Source organism: Pteropus medius, unplaced genomic scaffold (assembly GCF_902729225.1).
Source record: "Pteropus medius unplaced genomic scaffold, Ma_sr-lr_union100, whole genome shotgun sequence".
Classification (NCBI taxonomy): domain Eukaryota; kingdom Metazoa; phylum Chordata; class Mammalia; order Chiroptera; family Pteropodidae; genus Pteropus; species Pteropus medius.
In genome coordinates, this window is record NW_024349802.1 from 11,092,117 (window position 1) to 11,108,865 (window position 16,749).

General features: G+C 39.3%; 1 protein-coding gene across 1 annotated transcript; it reads left to right on the forward strand.

The window, feature by feature from the left end:
- Positions 1-191: 191 nt before the first annotated feature.
- On the forward strand, positions 192-5,842 carry ZMAT2 (zinc finger matrin-type 2). Its single transcript, XM_039836322.1, has 6 exons — positions 192-348; positions 682-775; positions 1,843-1,966; positions 3,215-3,288; positions 3,992-4,137; positions 4,818-5,842. The coding sequence occupies exons 1-6, from the start codon at positions 331-333 to the stop codon at positions 4,959-4,961; spliced, it is 600 nt and encodes a 199-aa protein (XP_039692256.1). The 5' UTR covers positions 192-330; the 3' UTR covers positions 4,962-5,842.
- Positions 5,843-16,749: the final 10,907 nt, after the last annotated feature.

Below are 16,749 nucleotides of genomic sequence, written 5' to 3' on the forward strand. Positions count from 1 at the left end.
GCACGCAAAATTGATTAGAGGAAAGGGCACTGATCCTCAGTTTCCTAGTTTGTAAAGTAAAAGAGTTGAACAGCTCTTCCATGCTTCTTTTGAATGCCGGGTCAAAAAACGTTTGCACGCGCCCTTACTTCCGTGTTGCTTCATGCTCTCATTGCGCATGCGCCATTTTCTTGGAGCAGAGGCGGGGCCGACGGGCCTGTTTTAGAAGCCCTCCAGTGTTTAGCTGGTTTAGAACACGAGACACTCAGCTTATTGGAGGGCAAGCTTGCTTTACGGCGTAGGATCACTTTTTACGGCACTTTCCGGCTTCCCATTCACTTCGCGGTGAAGATGGCGTCGGGCAGCGGGGTAGGTGTTGTCTGTGAGGAGGAGGTTTGAGGAGGTCGGGAGGTAGCGGGTGGTTTCTCAACGCAGAATATCCTGCACCCCACTGGCTTCCCAACATCTCCTTGCGATTCTATGGCCCGGGTGCAAGAGCTTCCCCTTAAGGCCCTGGCGCAGGGTCAGTGGAATGGCGGAGGTCTCTCGGGTTGGGGTCCTGAGGCCACCTCAGCCTCTTGATGCGGTCCGGAGAGGCTTCGCTCTCGACAGTTACCAGGGCCGCCTTAGCGGCGATGATGCGATTTCTCTAAGGGTCCGACAAGATTAGCGACGAATCTCGAGGGGTTTTTTTCCTCACAGACAAAAAACTTGGACTTTCGCCGAAAGTGGGACAAAGATGAATATGAGAAGCTCGCCGAGAAGAGGCTCACGGAAGAGAGAGAAAAGAAGGATGGTGGGTGCTTGCTCTGTCAAGGGGTTAAGGGTATCGTAGAGGCGATGCAGAGGCGGGACAGCGGGTAGGGAGTTGAAATACACTGTCCTCTTACCCTGTGTAACCTCTGGCTGAGCGCTGCCTCCCTGGTCCTTGATTCTTCATGTATAAAATGAGAGCGAGGAGATGTACTAAAGGGGTTTTGAGGTGCTTTCCAGCTCTGTTGTCCTCTGCTTTCTTGCCCTCCCTTTGTTTGGTTTATTTAGTACTTTCTCGAAATATGGAGAATGGAATCCATGGTAGTGACAGAGAAGTTAGCGGAGTATTTTGCTGGTGTGCCTTACTGCTCTTGAAGACCCCTTTTTTCACTTGAAATTACTTGAGGGGGAGAAGAACATTCCTGGCCCAAACAAAACCTTTTCTTATAGTCTGAGAAGAGCAAGGGTACCCAGAAGGTGCGATTGTTTAAGATGGTCCTTAGTGCTATTCTCTGTGCCTTGTACAATGTCAGGGAGTTGGTACCTCTCTCCTAGAGATTCCACTCTACAGAAAGAAATGTCTGATTTTCTCATGTTTTCACATTTGTACATTTTTCTTTCACTTTACTTACAAACCACCTTACACACACTAACCTTTTTAGTTTTTATGTAACTTGTAGTGTTTGGCATGTAACAGGTAATTTCTAAACATTGGTTTTCTGTTTTTAAATTTTCCTCAGCTGTCAGGAGAGGTTATATCTGTGGCATCTGAAAGCATTAGAGTGTGCTTGCTCTTCTTTTAAAAGGTTGCTTTTTTTGAAATTCAGAACTCCTCCCTTCAATTCAGTTAATGAATAGAAAACATTGCCTTTAGACTTGTTGGTTTTAAAGTGGAGAAAAGCTGTAGCGAGTTAAGGGTTGCTTAACATTTTTCCTGTTCATATGCTCCCTAGCTGCTGCTAGAAGTGCCCATTACATTATATCCTTTGCTTCAGGTTTCAAAACAGAAATGAGAATAAATCTCTAGATTTTGGGTTTCACGCATGGCTTTTTCCTATCTGGTTGAAAGACTGCAATGTTGAGGGGACTTCTTTTCCCATTATATTTCAGGAAAACCAGTGCAACCAGTCAAGCGGGAGCTTCTCCGGCATAGGGACTACAAAGTGGACTTGGAATCTAAGCTTGGAAAGACCATTGTCATTACCAAGACCACTCCACAATCTGAGATGGGAGGGTGAGTGGCTTTTTCATCTTACTCTGTAGCCAGGAGTAGGTCTAATAAACTATGTTGTTTTTAGGTCTAATAAACTATGTTGTTTTAGAAGGGTTCATGGCCCCAGGTTAACAATCTTGTTGCTTGTAATTCCATTCTTAAATTTATTTTTCTTTATCTCCCATGGTCTCGGGTTAACATCATAATATCTTTAGTAGGGTGATCACTCTGTAGGCTTCTTCATATTAGCATTGTAACTACTTAATATCTTAAAAGGGATGATTTGTTCTCCTGCCAAGGAACAAATGAAAGAAAGGACTACTGAGGAGATTTCTAAAGGAGAAGTTAGGTGGAGCTAGAATGGAGTCTGGGAGCTGTTGATGGGGAATAAAGGGGGTTGAGGTTCCAGACTTGCTGTAAAGGCAGTAGTTGTTATGGATTGCCTGATTGTGCACCGTCCTCCTAGACCAAGACTATAACCTATAGGAAGAAGGGTCTCACAAGAACTCTTCATCCTTTTGCCTACTACCTCTCTGTTTAAGTTGGTTTTCCAGTAGGAAGGCAACACAGATAGCAGAGTGATACTTCTCTGAGCTACTTAGCAAATCAACTGTTGTCATCCTTTTCTGTATTAGTAATCTATTGCTATGTAAATTAACCCAAAATTTAGCAGCATAAAATAAATAGTTCACAGTTTCTGTGGGCGAGGAATCTGGGAAAGGCTTACCTAGGTGGTTCTGGCTCAGGGTCTCTCAAAAAGCTGAAATTAAGGTGTCTGCTGGGTCTGCATTCATTTGAGGTATAAGTGGGGCTGCAAGATCTTCCAACATCTGTCAACATGGCTTGGTTTGGTGACCTCAGTTCTTCATTCTATGGGCCTCTCCAGAGTTCTTCTCACAACAAAACAAGTGGCTTTCCTAGAGCAAGTGATCCACATGGACAGACTAAGACAGAAGCCATGTTTTTTTTTTAATAACTTAATCTTGGAATTGACATAGCATCACTTTTGACATATTCTATTGGTCACGCAGACAAACCTTGTTACAAACTGGGAGAGGACTAAACGGCATAGAAATACCAGGAGGGTGGAGATCATTGTGGGGCCATCTCGAAGGTTAGCTACCACATTCTTCTAAGAGTTAAGGCTTTTTGGAAGTCAGAGGTACCTGTTTCTAAAAAGAATTTTTACCTAGAAGTACAAGTTTCTTGGTTGAAACAAATAAGATCCTTAGAGCCCGATTTGACTCAAGTGCTATTTATGTTTGATAGGTATTACTGCAATGTCTGTGACTGTGTTGTGAAGGACTCCATCAACTTCCTGGATCACATTAATGGAAAGAAACGTAAGGCTTAGAGGTAGTTTGTGACTGGGGCTGGGATTGGGCTTGCAATGGGGGGTGGGGGGAAGTTGGTTATTGTGCCTTCCCTCCCTCTTAATCTCCCCTCCCGCTTTCTACCCCTGACCCATGGATGTTGCTGTTTCCCCTTAAGTACTGGATCTCTGAAGGCGAGGTGTCCCGTCCCACATGCTCGCGGCGTGCACTCGGGGCCTGGTTCACCCAGGGCCTGGCACACCTGGGGTATGGTCCATGGCTCCACTTGGGGCGTGAACCCAGGAGCTTCTGCATGCAAAGCAGACGTGCTAACCACTACACTATGGAGCCATCCCTTATTGTGCCCTTTTTTAATGCCTGGGGAATTCTCTAGTTGCCTTAGTTGCAGGTTATCCTTTACTTATTATCTAATGTTTCTGGAGGCCATGAGGTAAGACACTGTTCATGGCTCTCAACAAGCCAAAACCATGGACTCAGCTGTCCCCACTGACATATATCAGCTCAGTAATGGCAGTTGAAAGCCATCTGCATCTTGTTGTCTGGGGCTGCTGTTTCTGAGAACAAGTAAAGCCAAGGGAATTACTTTCAGCTATGATTTTTTTTTGCTTTGTGTTTTATGAGAAGATGGTTTTTAAAGATGTCAGGAAAAGACTTTTTGAGGGGCTGCGGATGTTATAACGACCATACCTTCTTCGCTGCTAATCCCACCCAGATCAGCGGAACCTGGGCATGTCTATGCGTGTGGAACGTTCCACCTTGGATCAGGTGAAAAAACGTTTTGAAGTCAATAAGAAGAAGATGGAAGAGAAGCAGAAGGATTATGATTTTGAGGAAAGGATGAAGGAGCTCAGAGAAGAGGTCAGGCTCTACTGTCTTCCCTCTCCCTCCCCCAGCTTAGAATTTTATGTTATGAATCACGGGGAGGCTTTCTTCCTCATTCCACTGTCACCCCCAGAGGATAGCTGTAGTTCCTGAATTTCTGTATATTAGGAGAAACATTGCCCTTGTTTGGGACTCTGAAGGAGATGGCTCCTGGATTCTCTAGGCCATACTTTTTTTTTTTTTACTACAGGGAGGATTAACTAAATGCACTTAGTCCCCAGGAGGCCCATGGAACCAGGCTGACTGGATCAAATTCTGTTTCCTACATTCACGGGCTTTGGATATATAATCTGTTCGTGCCTCAGTTTCCCCATATTAGAGATCTTAGTATATAATCTGTATAAAGCACTTAGATTAGTTCCTGACATATACTATATTCCCAGAATATTAAATTCTATTAAATAGTTTTGCTCCCATAATCTTGTTAAGAATTAGAAATGAACTGGAAAGTAGGAATGAGAACTGCTCTCCACAAGCTGAAACTTTTCTTTATTATCCCTTATAGTCTTTACTGTGGCTTTTCCTTTGCTCTTGCAGTTTTACTTGTCTTTAATTATTTTCTCCTAAAGATAGAAAGGAATCTTGAAGCTCATCTGTCTCTTTCAACAATGTTGGGCTCAGGAGTCTGAACTGATTCTGTATGATTTCCCTCCTAGGAGGAAAAGGCCAAAGCCTACAAGAAAGAGAAACAGAAGGAGAAGAAAAGGAGGGCTGAGGAGGACTTGACATTTGAGGAGGATGATGAGATGGCAGCTGTGATGGGCTTCTCTGGCTTTGGTTCCACAAAGAAGAGTTACTGAGGCTTTCTATGTTTGGCCCTTTCCTGGGCTTAACTTTGTGTGTGTGCGTGGGGTCATTTTTTGGGGAGTCCTTAAGAGTGGCAATGGGGAGGGCTAGAGGGTGGGCATTTGTGGTTTCCCTCTACCTTGAGAGAGAGCACAGGAGGCAGAGGTAATGCAGTGGCATATTCCTTCAGCCTCAGTGTATCACTGGAGTCACAGGACCTCTGCTCATCTGAGTTCCCAATAAAAAAAAAAAAAAAAAAAATCATCCTCTCTGAGGCCAAGCCTGAAACTTTTCCTGCATCTTTCCCTCTTCATCTATCGAATCTCCTCTCTGAGCATCCGACATTTTTCCTGTGTTCTGCCTTTGTTTTAATTTTGACTTTCGCTTAGCCTGCAGCGAAAGTTCTCTGGGTCCCCAGTCTCTAATTGATACTATATCCTTGACCAGCCCCCCCTCCCCTTTCCCTCATCTCTCACTGTGGTTCTTTGGCTGCCTGTGCATGCATGTGTACTTCTGCCTGGGTCAGTGGTATGTGTGGATGTGTGTGCATGAATCTGTCACATAGAGGGAACCTCAGCATTGCTGCCTTGGGGCCTGATGTTCTCAGTTTCCTCAGTGCATGTAACAGGAAATTAAATGGGATGAGTGGTGTGGTTTTTGTTGTTTTTTTTTTTTACTTTCGTTTTTTTTTCATATCTAGACTGTTTAGCTTTTCATGTTTGTTTTATTTTATTGAGGATTACTCTGTTTTTGTCTTCCTTGTGAACAGGCTCTTGGAAGAACCTGTTTGATGCAAAAAAGAAAAAGGAAAAAAAAAAACCTCATATGGGAGCCCTTGGGTTTCAGAGGCTGTTCAACATGTACAATAAATGGCATTGACTGGGCCTGTTTCACATTTTGTGGGAACATTCCATATTCTTCCCTGTGTGTTGTTTTTTCTTCCCACACCAAGGATTTCCATGTAGAGTTTATTCTTTCTTCTCCCTTCAGTTGAGCCCTGTCACTTTCTTCCCCTAGGTTCCTTCAGCCTGAGTTGTGTTTTCCGCTGATGGGATCTGTGTCTAGAGGAGTCTGACCAAATATTTTCCTGTAATTTTAGCCTCCTTTGATCTTGTTTTTGAAACAGCAGAGGTCAGGGTTGAATTTAATGCTTTTCTTACTATGGCAGTTAGGTTAGGCACAGGGTTACTCATTCTTGGCACCGCTGACATTTGGGGCTAATTCTTTGTGTAATTCTTTTTGCATTATAGGATGTTTAGCAGTATCCCTAGCCTCTACTCATTGGATGCCAGTAGCACCCCTTCCCCAAATTATGACAACTAAAGATGTCTGTGTCCCTGGGAGGAGTAGGAGTGAAATCCATTCTCCCAGCCCCATTGAGAACCATTGGGAAGCTGCCTTCCCTACTTTGGTCTAACTTGAGAATTAGATGGCACAGACTGGTTAACTAAAGAAAAAACAACTTTGATACTCCCTGGATCGGGTACAGTGCTAGGTCCCATGGATGCAGAGGGAGAAAAAAAAATCAGTCCTTTAAGAAAACAAAAGTTATACAAACTCCAAACAGGTTAGTTCTGTAATAATTTTAGCTAGTTCTATACCCTGAAAATCAGGCTCTTAGGTTAACAAGGCCACCACCGTATGGTTTATTTACATTCTCTGCCTCATCTAGTTCCACTGAACACCTTTAGCATCTGAACCACTTGTGGGTCTCCAAAAGTACCATACTCTTGCCTTTGGGCTTTTGTACAAATTTCCCTTTTTGTCCTGCATGTCTTTTGCCTATTTTATTTCTGATGCTGAATCTTGCCACTGGGAACACTGAGTGTATCTGTCTATTGGCTAAAGCCCTGGCTCCAAGTTTTACATACAGTATTTGTTGCCCAATTGCGGGCTGGTTAGCGGGTGCTTGCTTTGTCATGATTATGTGCTCTATAGGTCCTTGGGTAAGAATCTACTCATTGGTTGGATCTTTTTGCTCCCGCATTCGAGGCAGGCTAGAGACGGTATCAGCTGAGTTCCTTCCATGGTTCAGTATTCATTTTTCAGGAGACTAATTCAGTTTGGCTTCAGATGATTTCCCTCCCCCTTTGGTACAGTGGAATCTTACCTCTGATTCTCTCTGCTAAAAAGCAATTCTAAATTCCACATTCTCAGGGACTGGCAAGTGGTTTGAGTCTCCAAGGGGCCTGTCTGGGTCAAAGTGAGATGGAAAGGGGAAGAAGATGGGCTGGAAACTTAGGAGCCCAGAGCAATCCCAGAGAACGCAAATATCTGGAAGAGAAACTACTTTGATGTTTGTGGTCTTTCTAAAACCCATGGAAATTTTACATTCTGGTTGAGGGATATGCCTGTGACTGGCCTACTTGTGTTCATTTATTCAGTGGGTCCTGAGATGCTGAGCACATTCTCAGCTCTGGTAGTAACTTATGGGGCAAGGCACCTCACTTGTGGAATTTATTTTTTTGTGGAGTTGCCATTTAAAGTATTTGGGGAACAAAAGATCGGTATGGTTTCAGATGATTCAGGCACCTCCAGAGGCTTTTGCATGTTTCCCATACCCCCCTCTAAAAATTTAAATGTGAAGACATCTTTAATCCAGTAATTCTCAAGTTATCCTGCCAACATTCTTGCACATGTGTACATATACATAGAAGGATGTTACAGCAGCTTTGTTTTTATAACAGTGAAGCATTTAAAACTGGCACATTTATACTCGAATATAATGCAGCCATTACAATATATATGAATTAGATCTATATGAACTGACAAGAAAAAGCTTCAAAACATACTGTTAACAAACACATAAACAATACCCAACAAATCGATCCCCCCAAAAGCCCCCCATCATAAAACTATACTGTGTGTACAGTTAAATATATAAGTTGAGGAAAAGGACTGGAGGGATACACAAGTCTTGGTTACCTGAAGAAAAGTGCTTAGCTATTTACAGTATACATAAAAGGAATAGGGTGTTCGTGTGGGATTTAAAAATTTTTTAAGTAGTAACAGAAGAAGTAATATGCATAACACCTGGGAGAGGAGCTGTAGGGTTTCTCTGATTTAGCCGCGAAGTTCAAGAAAAGGCCTGAAATAGGATTTGTTGCATGTAAAGATTCCATTCTCCTGACTCAGGCATTGTCTGCGAGTTGATTTGATCACAGTGACCCCGTATGGTTGGTTGGGGAAGCGCAGAGGCTGCAGCGGGCATCCAGAGATTTGTGGTGGACAAGGGGACCGCTTCGTGGTTGGAGAGAATAAGTCCGGAAGCAAATACGCAAGAGCTCACTGCGGTTTAGGGGAAACCTGGTTGATATATACTCTCTAAATTGACGGATGGTGGATCGAACGTTTTTTTTTTTTTTTCAGAAAGTAAAACATCCTGGATCACCCTTATTTTGGTCGACTTATTGTGACGCAAGTCTTTCTTGACAGTAAAGATAACATAATCCAGGAAATGCAGTTGGGCTGGCTTTAGCTCAGCGGTTCCTTCGCATTCAGCGCTCCATGCTTAAAATCACCCTCCATAGGGTGGTTCGAGACCCGCGGGCGCTTTCCAGTCCTTTTGCCGTAGCAGTTTTCTTCATTTTTCCAGTAATCAGCTTTGATTACTTATTTTGATATTCCTCCCCTACCCAGAGCACCAAAAGCGACCGTGTTGCCAGTCAATTTTCAGCTCACTTTCTACAAGCGACCAGGGCTCCTTGGAGAAATGGATCCTGATGTTAGGACTGGGGCAGGAAATAGAGAGATGAAACCTAGAGTGCCAGAAAGTAAGGAAGTGCTAAAACAAATATAATCTCAAACAAAAAAACTTACTTTAAAAATTACTTTTGGTGTTTAGTAATATTTGTGGTTTTGTTCCCATAGTTACCATATGTTTGTATCTTTTCTAATGTCCTCAAAGTCCTTTTTCTTAGTTGGTCTGTATTATTTTGTCAGCTGTATCGACACCTCCTATTACTTATATAACAGTTTATTCTATTTTTCCCTTTCTTTCCTCACTTCTATTTTTTTAGTCATGTTTTTAGAAAACAAAACTTTTATACTATTTTATGAGTTTTAAAATATATTTTGGATATTAATTCTTTATCAGATATATCATTTGCAAATATCTTCTTCCATGCAGTAGATTGTCTTTTTGTTTCGTTGGTGGTTTCCTTCACTGTGCAAAAACTTTTTAGTTTAATGTAGTCCCCTTTTTTTTTTACTTTTATTGCCCTTGCCTGAGGAAACATATCCCAAAAAATACCGTTAAGAGTAATGTTAAAGAATTTACTGCCTATGTTTCATTCTAGGAGTTTTATGGTTCCAGGTTTTACATTTAAGTCCTTAATCCATTTTGAGTTTATTTTCATATATGGTATAAGAAAGTGGTTCAGTTTCATTTTTTTGCATGTATCTGTTCAGTTTTCCCAACATCACTTATTGAAGAAGCTGTCTCTATTCCATTGTACATCCTTGTCTTTTTGTAGATTAATTGACCATATAAGTGAGGATTTATTTCTGGGCTAGTTCTTGCATATTTAAAACTAATTGGTACGCGATGGACAGATTGCCTGGATATAAAATCTTGGTTCACATTTCTTTTCCTTGAGTTTTTAAAAACTTTTTTGCTTTCTATTTGGTTGTGGAACTTGATACAAACCTGAATTTTGTTCTATCATAAAATAATTTGGTCTTTTTGCCTAAAGCCCAGAGGATTTTTTATTTCAAATCTAATTTATTTTCTAAGATATATCTCAGAGTTCACCATTCCATATCAGTTTTCCTAGGTTCATGGAAGACCCTTTTGATGTGTAGATTCAAGTTTTATTTCTAGAAAGTTTTCTTGTATTATAATTTTGAATATTATATTTGTTTCATTATTTTGTTTTTCTTCTTCAGGTACTATATATATTGAAACTTCTCTGTATCTAGCATTTCTTACTGCTTTCTTGATTTTATTTTTGTTTTCTTGGCTCTATTAATTCCTTTCTGATCCTTCTTACTGCTTTCTTGATTTTATTTTTGTTCCTTTCTGATCCTTCTTACTGCTTTCTTGATTTTATTTTTGTTTTCTTGGCTCTATTAATTCCTTTCCTCAGTACCAGTTATATTAAGTAAAATCTCTTTCTCTTGGACATCTTATCACTTTGTCTTTTTTTCCCCCTTGAGATAATTTGTATTTTTCTTCATTTTCTCCCAATTTTGTCTAACTCTTGCCTTAGATTTCTTTGTTTTTTGTCAATTCTTGTTCTGAGTTTTTTTCTTATTCACAGTATTTTTTCATATCACCAAATGACTGTTTGAGGTTATTTAATTCAGGCTGGAGTATTGTGTTTCAGTTTTCCTGTCTCACGGTTAGTTTTTAAAACTACTCTCATTTTTTTGTTGTCTTTATGTAGTATTATGCCTGCCATTTCCTGTTCATATCGAAGTGTCTTTATTTTCCAGTTTCAGCAATTGCAAACGAAGCAGGCAGTTGGATGCTTTATCAGGCTTAAGAGTGCCCTCTACTGTTGGTAGAATGAAGTGCACTTTTTCCAAATGGAAGACACTTTTTGTGGGGTGGAGCCCAGGTTGATAGATGTTCTGATTTTGTGGTTCTCTTACAATTCTATAGTAGTCTTCGTTTTCATTGCTTGCTTCCTTCTTTCTCTTCACCATCAAGCCCTCGAGGGATACCTCCCTTTCAAGTCACCTCTTTCCTCCAGATCAGATGTCTTCCCAAGACTGCCATTTCAGGCCCCCTTTTCAGAGTCCTCAATTTCTTTCATCCACCAGTAGGTTTCAAACCTACTGTCAGCATTTCTCCACTCAAACCGGGTCTCTCCTCTTTTGGTGTTGATTTTATCTGTCTTCCATTATTGCTAGGCCTCTGCCGCTCTCTAGTCTTTTCTATACTATCTTTTCTATACTATCTTCTATACTATCTATTGCATGGCTTTGTAACTGGATTGCTGGCTTGGGATGTATACTTACCTCTTTATATGTATAAAATGATATTTAAAATATTCGTTGTCTCCAAATTATGCTGTAGCCATAGGTAGTTTTATTAACTTTTCTTTTTGTTTATTTGTTTTTAAGAAGGGTGGAGAGATTCAAATTTAGGTGGTGGCATTATTCTGTGGAAATCTGGAAGCAAACTCATTTTTTTTCCTTAAAAAAGTTTTAAATATGATAAAATACATATAGCTAAAGTTTGTCATCACAACCATTTTTAAGAAATCAGTGGTATTAATTACATTCACATTGTTATGTAATCATCACCACCACTCACCTCCAGAACTCTTTTCATTTTGCAAAACTGAAACTCTATTAAACTCTCTACCTGCAACCTATGCCTCCAGCCCCTAGAAACCACCATTCTAATTTCTATCTTTTATGAATTTAACTACTCTAGGTACTTCATATTAGCAACAAGTGGAATACAGTATTTGTCTTTTTGTGACTGGTTAGCATAATGTGCTCAAGGTTCATCCATGTGACAGAATTTCCTTTCTTTTTAAGGCCAAATAATATTCTAACTATATACTATAAGATAATATTGTATGTATATACAATATTTTGTTTATTCATTCATCTGTTTTTGGAAATGAGTTGTGTCCACCTCCTGTGAATAGTGCTGCTATGAAGATGGGTGCATAGGTATCTTGTCATGGTCCTTTTTTTCAATTATTTTGGATATATACCCAGAAATGGAATTGCTGGATCGTATGGTAATTCTATTTTTAGTTTTTGAGGAGCCTCCATACTGTTCTCCATAGCTATGTACCATTTTACATTCCCACCAAAATGCACAAGGATTCCAATGTCTCCACAGCCTTGCCAACACTTGTTATTTTTATTTTTTTTATAGTAGTCATCTTAGTGAGTGTGAGGTGATTCCTCTCTATTCTTGTATGTATATTTTTCCAGTTTATCTGTACTCATAAAATGTTGGTTTTTTATTCGGCTCATATTAACTTATCTATTAATTTGAAGAAAATTAATGTCTTTATAATATTAAGTCAAAAGAACTTACACGAAGAATGAGGATTGTTTTCCAGTTGCTCAGGTCCACACTCGTGTTTTTTAGAAGTGCATTAAGTTTTTCCACATATGAAATTTTGCACATTTCTCGATAAGTTTACTTTTAATAATTTATCAATTTCTATTTATCAATAGGATCTTATAGTCCATAATACTTTCTAACTTGTTATTACTTATGTGTATGAAGATTGTTGATTTTTGTGTGTGAATTTTATGTCCTGACACCTTGGTCTGAGTTGTTTTGTACTTCTTTTCCAATTTATGTAGTTCTATTCTCCTTGCTCTTATTACATTGGATAATTCCTCCAATGCAGTGCTAAATAGTAGTAGAAATAGGAAGCATCTTTACCTTGTTCCTGACCTTTATTGGAATTCATCCAGTGTTTCCCTATTAAGTAAGATGCATCCCTAACATGATTATAATATATGTATGATGTATGATAAAATATAATAAGTATAATGTAATACACACACATAGTCAGGTTGGAGATATAACTAGCAACTCCTATTTTGATTATTTAAAAAATCTGGAATGTATGTTGAATATTATTGAAAGACCTTTTATCACATATGGAAATATTATGACTTTTCTTATTAGATCTATTGATTTGGTGAATTATACTAATGCAATTCCTAATATTTCATTCTTGCATGTCTGGAATAAATTCCACTTGGTCATGATGTCTTATTTTTATAATGTGTAGTTGGATTTTGTTTGCTAATGTATTACCTAAATTTTTGGCCTCAATAACTGAAGTTGATTTGAAGTTATATTATTGATGCTATTTTTAGGTAGAGTTTATTTTTAGAACAGTTTGAGGTTTACAGAATATTTCTGCGGAAAATATAGAGTACCTATATGCTCTCTCTTCCCACTCCTACAGTTTTCTATTATTAATATCTTGCATTAGTGTGGTATACTTGTTATAATTGATAAACCAATATTGATACATTATTATTAACTAAAGTCTATAGTTTATATTAGAGTTTACTCTTTTTACAGTTCTGTGAGTTTTGACAAATGCATAATATCATGTTTCCACCATTAGAGTATCACACAGAATAGTTTCATTGACCTAAAAAATGCTCTGCGCTCCACTTATTAACCCCACCCCCCCACTCTCAAATCAAACTTCTGTGTAACCACTCATCTTTTTACTATCTCCATAATTTCACCTTTTTCAGAGTGACATATGATTGGATTATATAGTTAGCCTTTTCAACTGGTTTCTTTGACTTAGCAATATGCATTTAAGATTCCTCCATATCTTTTCATAGCTTAACACTTTTTTTATCATTCAATAATATTCCATTCTACCAAAGTACCACATCTTGTGTATCTATCTATTGAAGGATATCTTGATTGCTTTAATTTTTTGGCAGTTATGAATAAAACTGCTATAAAACCTGCTGTATGCAGGTTTTTATCGTGTGTAGACATAGTTTTTGACTCATTTAGGTAAATACCTACAAGTACAATTGCTGTCATGTGGTAAGCCTATGTTTAGTTTTCTAAATAACTGCCAAAATGTTTCACAAAGTGGATATACCATTTTTCATTCCCACCAACAATTAATGAGAGTCCCTAGTGCTCCACATCCTTGCCAGTATTTGGTGGTGTTGGTGTTTTGGATATTAGCCATTTCAGTGGGCATGTAGTCATATCTCATTATTATTTAATTTGCAGTTCTCAAATGACATGATGTTGAACTTCCTTTCAAATGGTTTTTTTTTCGCCATTTGTATAACTTCTTTGATGAGAGATCTGTTCAGACTTTTGTCCATTTTTAAATTGAGTTTATTGTTTTGTTGAATGTTAACAGTTCTTTGTATATTGTCTTAGTTTATTTGGGCAGCTATAACAAAATACCATAGAATGGGTGGCTTATAAATAACAAATTTATTTCTCATGGTACTGGAGACTGGGAAGTCCAGGATCGTGGCACTGGCAGATTTGTGTTTGGTTAATAGATTGCCATTTTTTCACATGGCGAAAGGGGTCTAGTCTAGGGAGCTCTGTGAGGTCTCCTTTATAAGGACACGAATTCCATTCATGAGGTTGGAGCCTCCCAAAGGCCCTACCTCTTAATGTTATCACCTTGGGGTTAAGATTTCAACATTTGAATTGGGGCAAACATTCAATCTATAGCATATATTTTGGATACAAGTTCTTTATCAGATATGTGTTTTGCGCATATTTTCTCCCAGTCTGTGGCTTGTGTTTCCATTCTTTTAAGTGTCCCTCCTAGGGCAGGAGTTTTACATTTTAACAAAATCCAAAATCAATTTTTTTTTAGATTGTGCTTTTAGTGTTACATCTAAAAAGTCATCACCAAACCCAGGGTCACCTAAATTTTCCCCTATGTTATCTTCTGGAACTTTTATAGTTTTGCATTTTACACTTAGACATATTGATTCATTCTGAGAACTAATTTTTATGACAGGTGTTAAGGTTATGTGTCTAGATTCTTTTTTTTTTTTTTTTTTACATTTGGGTTTCCAGTTGCTCCAGCACTGGACATTTGTTGAAAAGATTCCCCTTTCTCTATTGAATTACCTGCATTCCTTTGTCAAAGGTCACAGTTGGCTATATTTGTGTGGGTCTATTTCTGGGCTTTCTATTCTGTTCTGTTGATCTATTTGTCTATTCTTTTGCTGATACCACACTGTCTTTTTTTTCTTTTACATTAAAAAAATTAAATTTATTGGGGTAACATTGGTTAATAACATTACATAAGTTTCAAATTTACAATTATGTAATACAACATCTACATAATTCCATTGTGTGCTCACTACCGAAAGTCTAGTTTTCTTCCATCACCATATATTTGATGCCTTTTACCCTTTTTATCCTCCCCCCACTCTTCTTTCCCTCTGGTAACCACCATACTGTTGTCTGTGTCTATGAGTTTATTTGTTTTGTTTGTTTATTTGTTGTTTTCTGTTTTATATCCCACATGTGAGTGAAATCATGTGGTTCTTGTTCTTTTCCATCTGACTTATTTCACTTAGCATGATACTCTTAAGATTATCCATGTTGTTGCAAATGGCAATATTTCATCTTTCTATGGCTGAGTAGTATTCCCTTATATATATGTACAATATCTTCTTTATCCAGTCATTTGTCAAAGGACACTTAGGTTGTTTCTATATCTTGGCAATCATGAATAATGCTACAATGAACATAGGGTTACATATGTTTTTATGAATAAATGTTTTCAAAATTTTTAGGTAGATACCCAGAAGAGGGATTATTGGGTCATTTTTTCTTTAAAAAAGTTTTATTTTTTTGGAACTTCTATATTGTTTCTAATTTTGGGGGGGAACTTCCATATTGTTTTCCATAGTGGGTGTACCAATTTACATTTCCACTAGCAGTAAATGAGGGTTTCCTTTTTTGCACATCCTCTCTAACACTTGTTATTTCTTGTAATAGGGATAATAGCTATTCTAACAGGTATGAGGTGGTATGTCATTGATACCACACTGTCTTTGCCTCTCCATATAAACTTTAAAATCAGTTTGTCAATATCCACAAAATAACTTGCTGAGATTTTGATTGGCATTGCATTGAATCTGTAGATCATCTTGAAAAGAATTGACATCTTAATAATGAATTTTTTGAGGTAGGGGGACTGGACTAAGGTACAATTGTGGTTGCCCTTCCAGCCCTCCTTCTGGCACCAGGTGATGCAGACTTTTTCAGAATGAATCCTGCGTGATCCTCTGACCCACCGCAGGTGTCCTGGGTGACAAATCTAATAATTCTTTGCCTAGCCCTAGATTTTTAAGATTTTCTCCATTTTTTTCCAAAAACTTTTTATGGCTTGGGGCCGGAAAAAAAAAAATGGCATAGGTGATAGAGGCTCGGTTCATCCCTCTGGTGACCAAATCAAAATTGCGATGGAAACAAGGAACAGCAGCAAGGAAAAATCGCCTAGGATCTTGATGAACAAGCCATACAAATAGGGAGAAATCCAAGCAATGGCAGAGGTAGGACGGGACGAGGACACGGGTGTGCCCATGTCTCAGTGGCTGAATTAGATGGAGGCTGTGGCAACGGCAGACACTTCTTAAAGGGGCCGTGTCTTCAAGCAGATTTTTGCAGGTGACAGCCGTGCTTGCTCTGAGCACCAGTGCTGATTTGGCTGCACACAGGGGGCACCAGGGACTTACAGGAAAGCACTGTGCCAGTGAGGGCCGAGAAGAGACTTGCTTTGTATAGAAGTGCCAGAGGTATCCATTGTTCCCTGTTGAGCCCTCCCCACTCCCAGGGTAGTGACACAGCACTGCCATAGCAGTGACATCATCAAACTGGATAACAGAGGTTGCTCCACCCAGAGGATTCCCTGAAACTCCACCTCCCCCAACTGGGGGCCCCACATCCGGGTATATCCTCAGCAAGCAAGTCAGGTGCTCTTCGCTGAGCAGCACCTAGACTCACACTGGAGGCAGTTGGCCTCGGTTTCTGGTGTGGCCTTTTGAGGCAACTATAAGCACAGCATCTGTGGATTGCTTGCTGAATCTTTTTTTTTTTTTTTTTTTAATGCCTACAGCACCTTGTCTTCCTAGGTGGTCTCTCATCCAAGTACTAACCATGCCTGACCCTGCTTAGCTTCTGAGATCAGACATCAGGCTTATTCAGGGTGGCATGGCCAAAGACCATGAACTGTGCCAATGGAGAACAAACCCAGGACCTTCTGTGTGTAAAGCAGACGTGCTAACCGCTACACTATGGAACCACGTCCTGTTTGCTGAATCTTTACAGGTGGCCCCAGAGGGGTAGAG

What these genes read in the sequence shown, in the direction of transcription:
- ZMAT2 (XM_039836322.1), top strand. An exon ending in TCACATTAATGGAAAGAAAC is followed by an intron (nt 3,289 to 3,991) that starts GTAAGGCTTAGA and finishes AATCCCACCCAG; the next exon opens with ATCAGCGGAACCTGGGCATG. An exon ending in TGAAGGAGCTCAGAGAAGAG is followed by an intron (nt 4,138 to 4,817) that starts GTCAGGCTCTAC and finishes TTTCCCTCCTAG; the next exon opens with GAGGAAAAGGCCAAAGCCTA.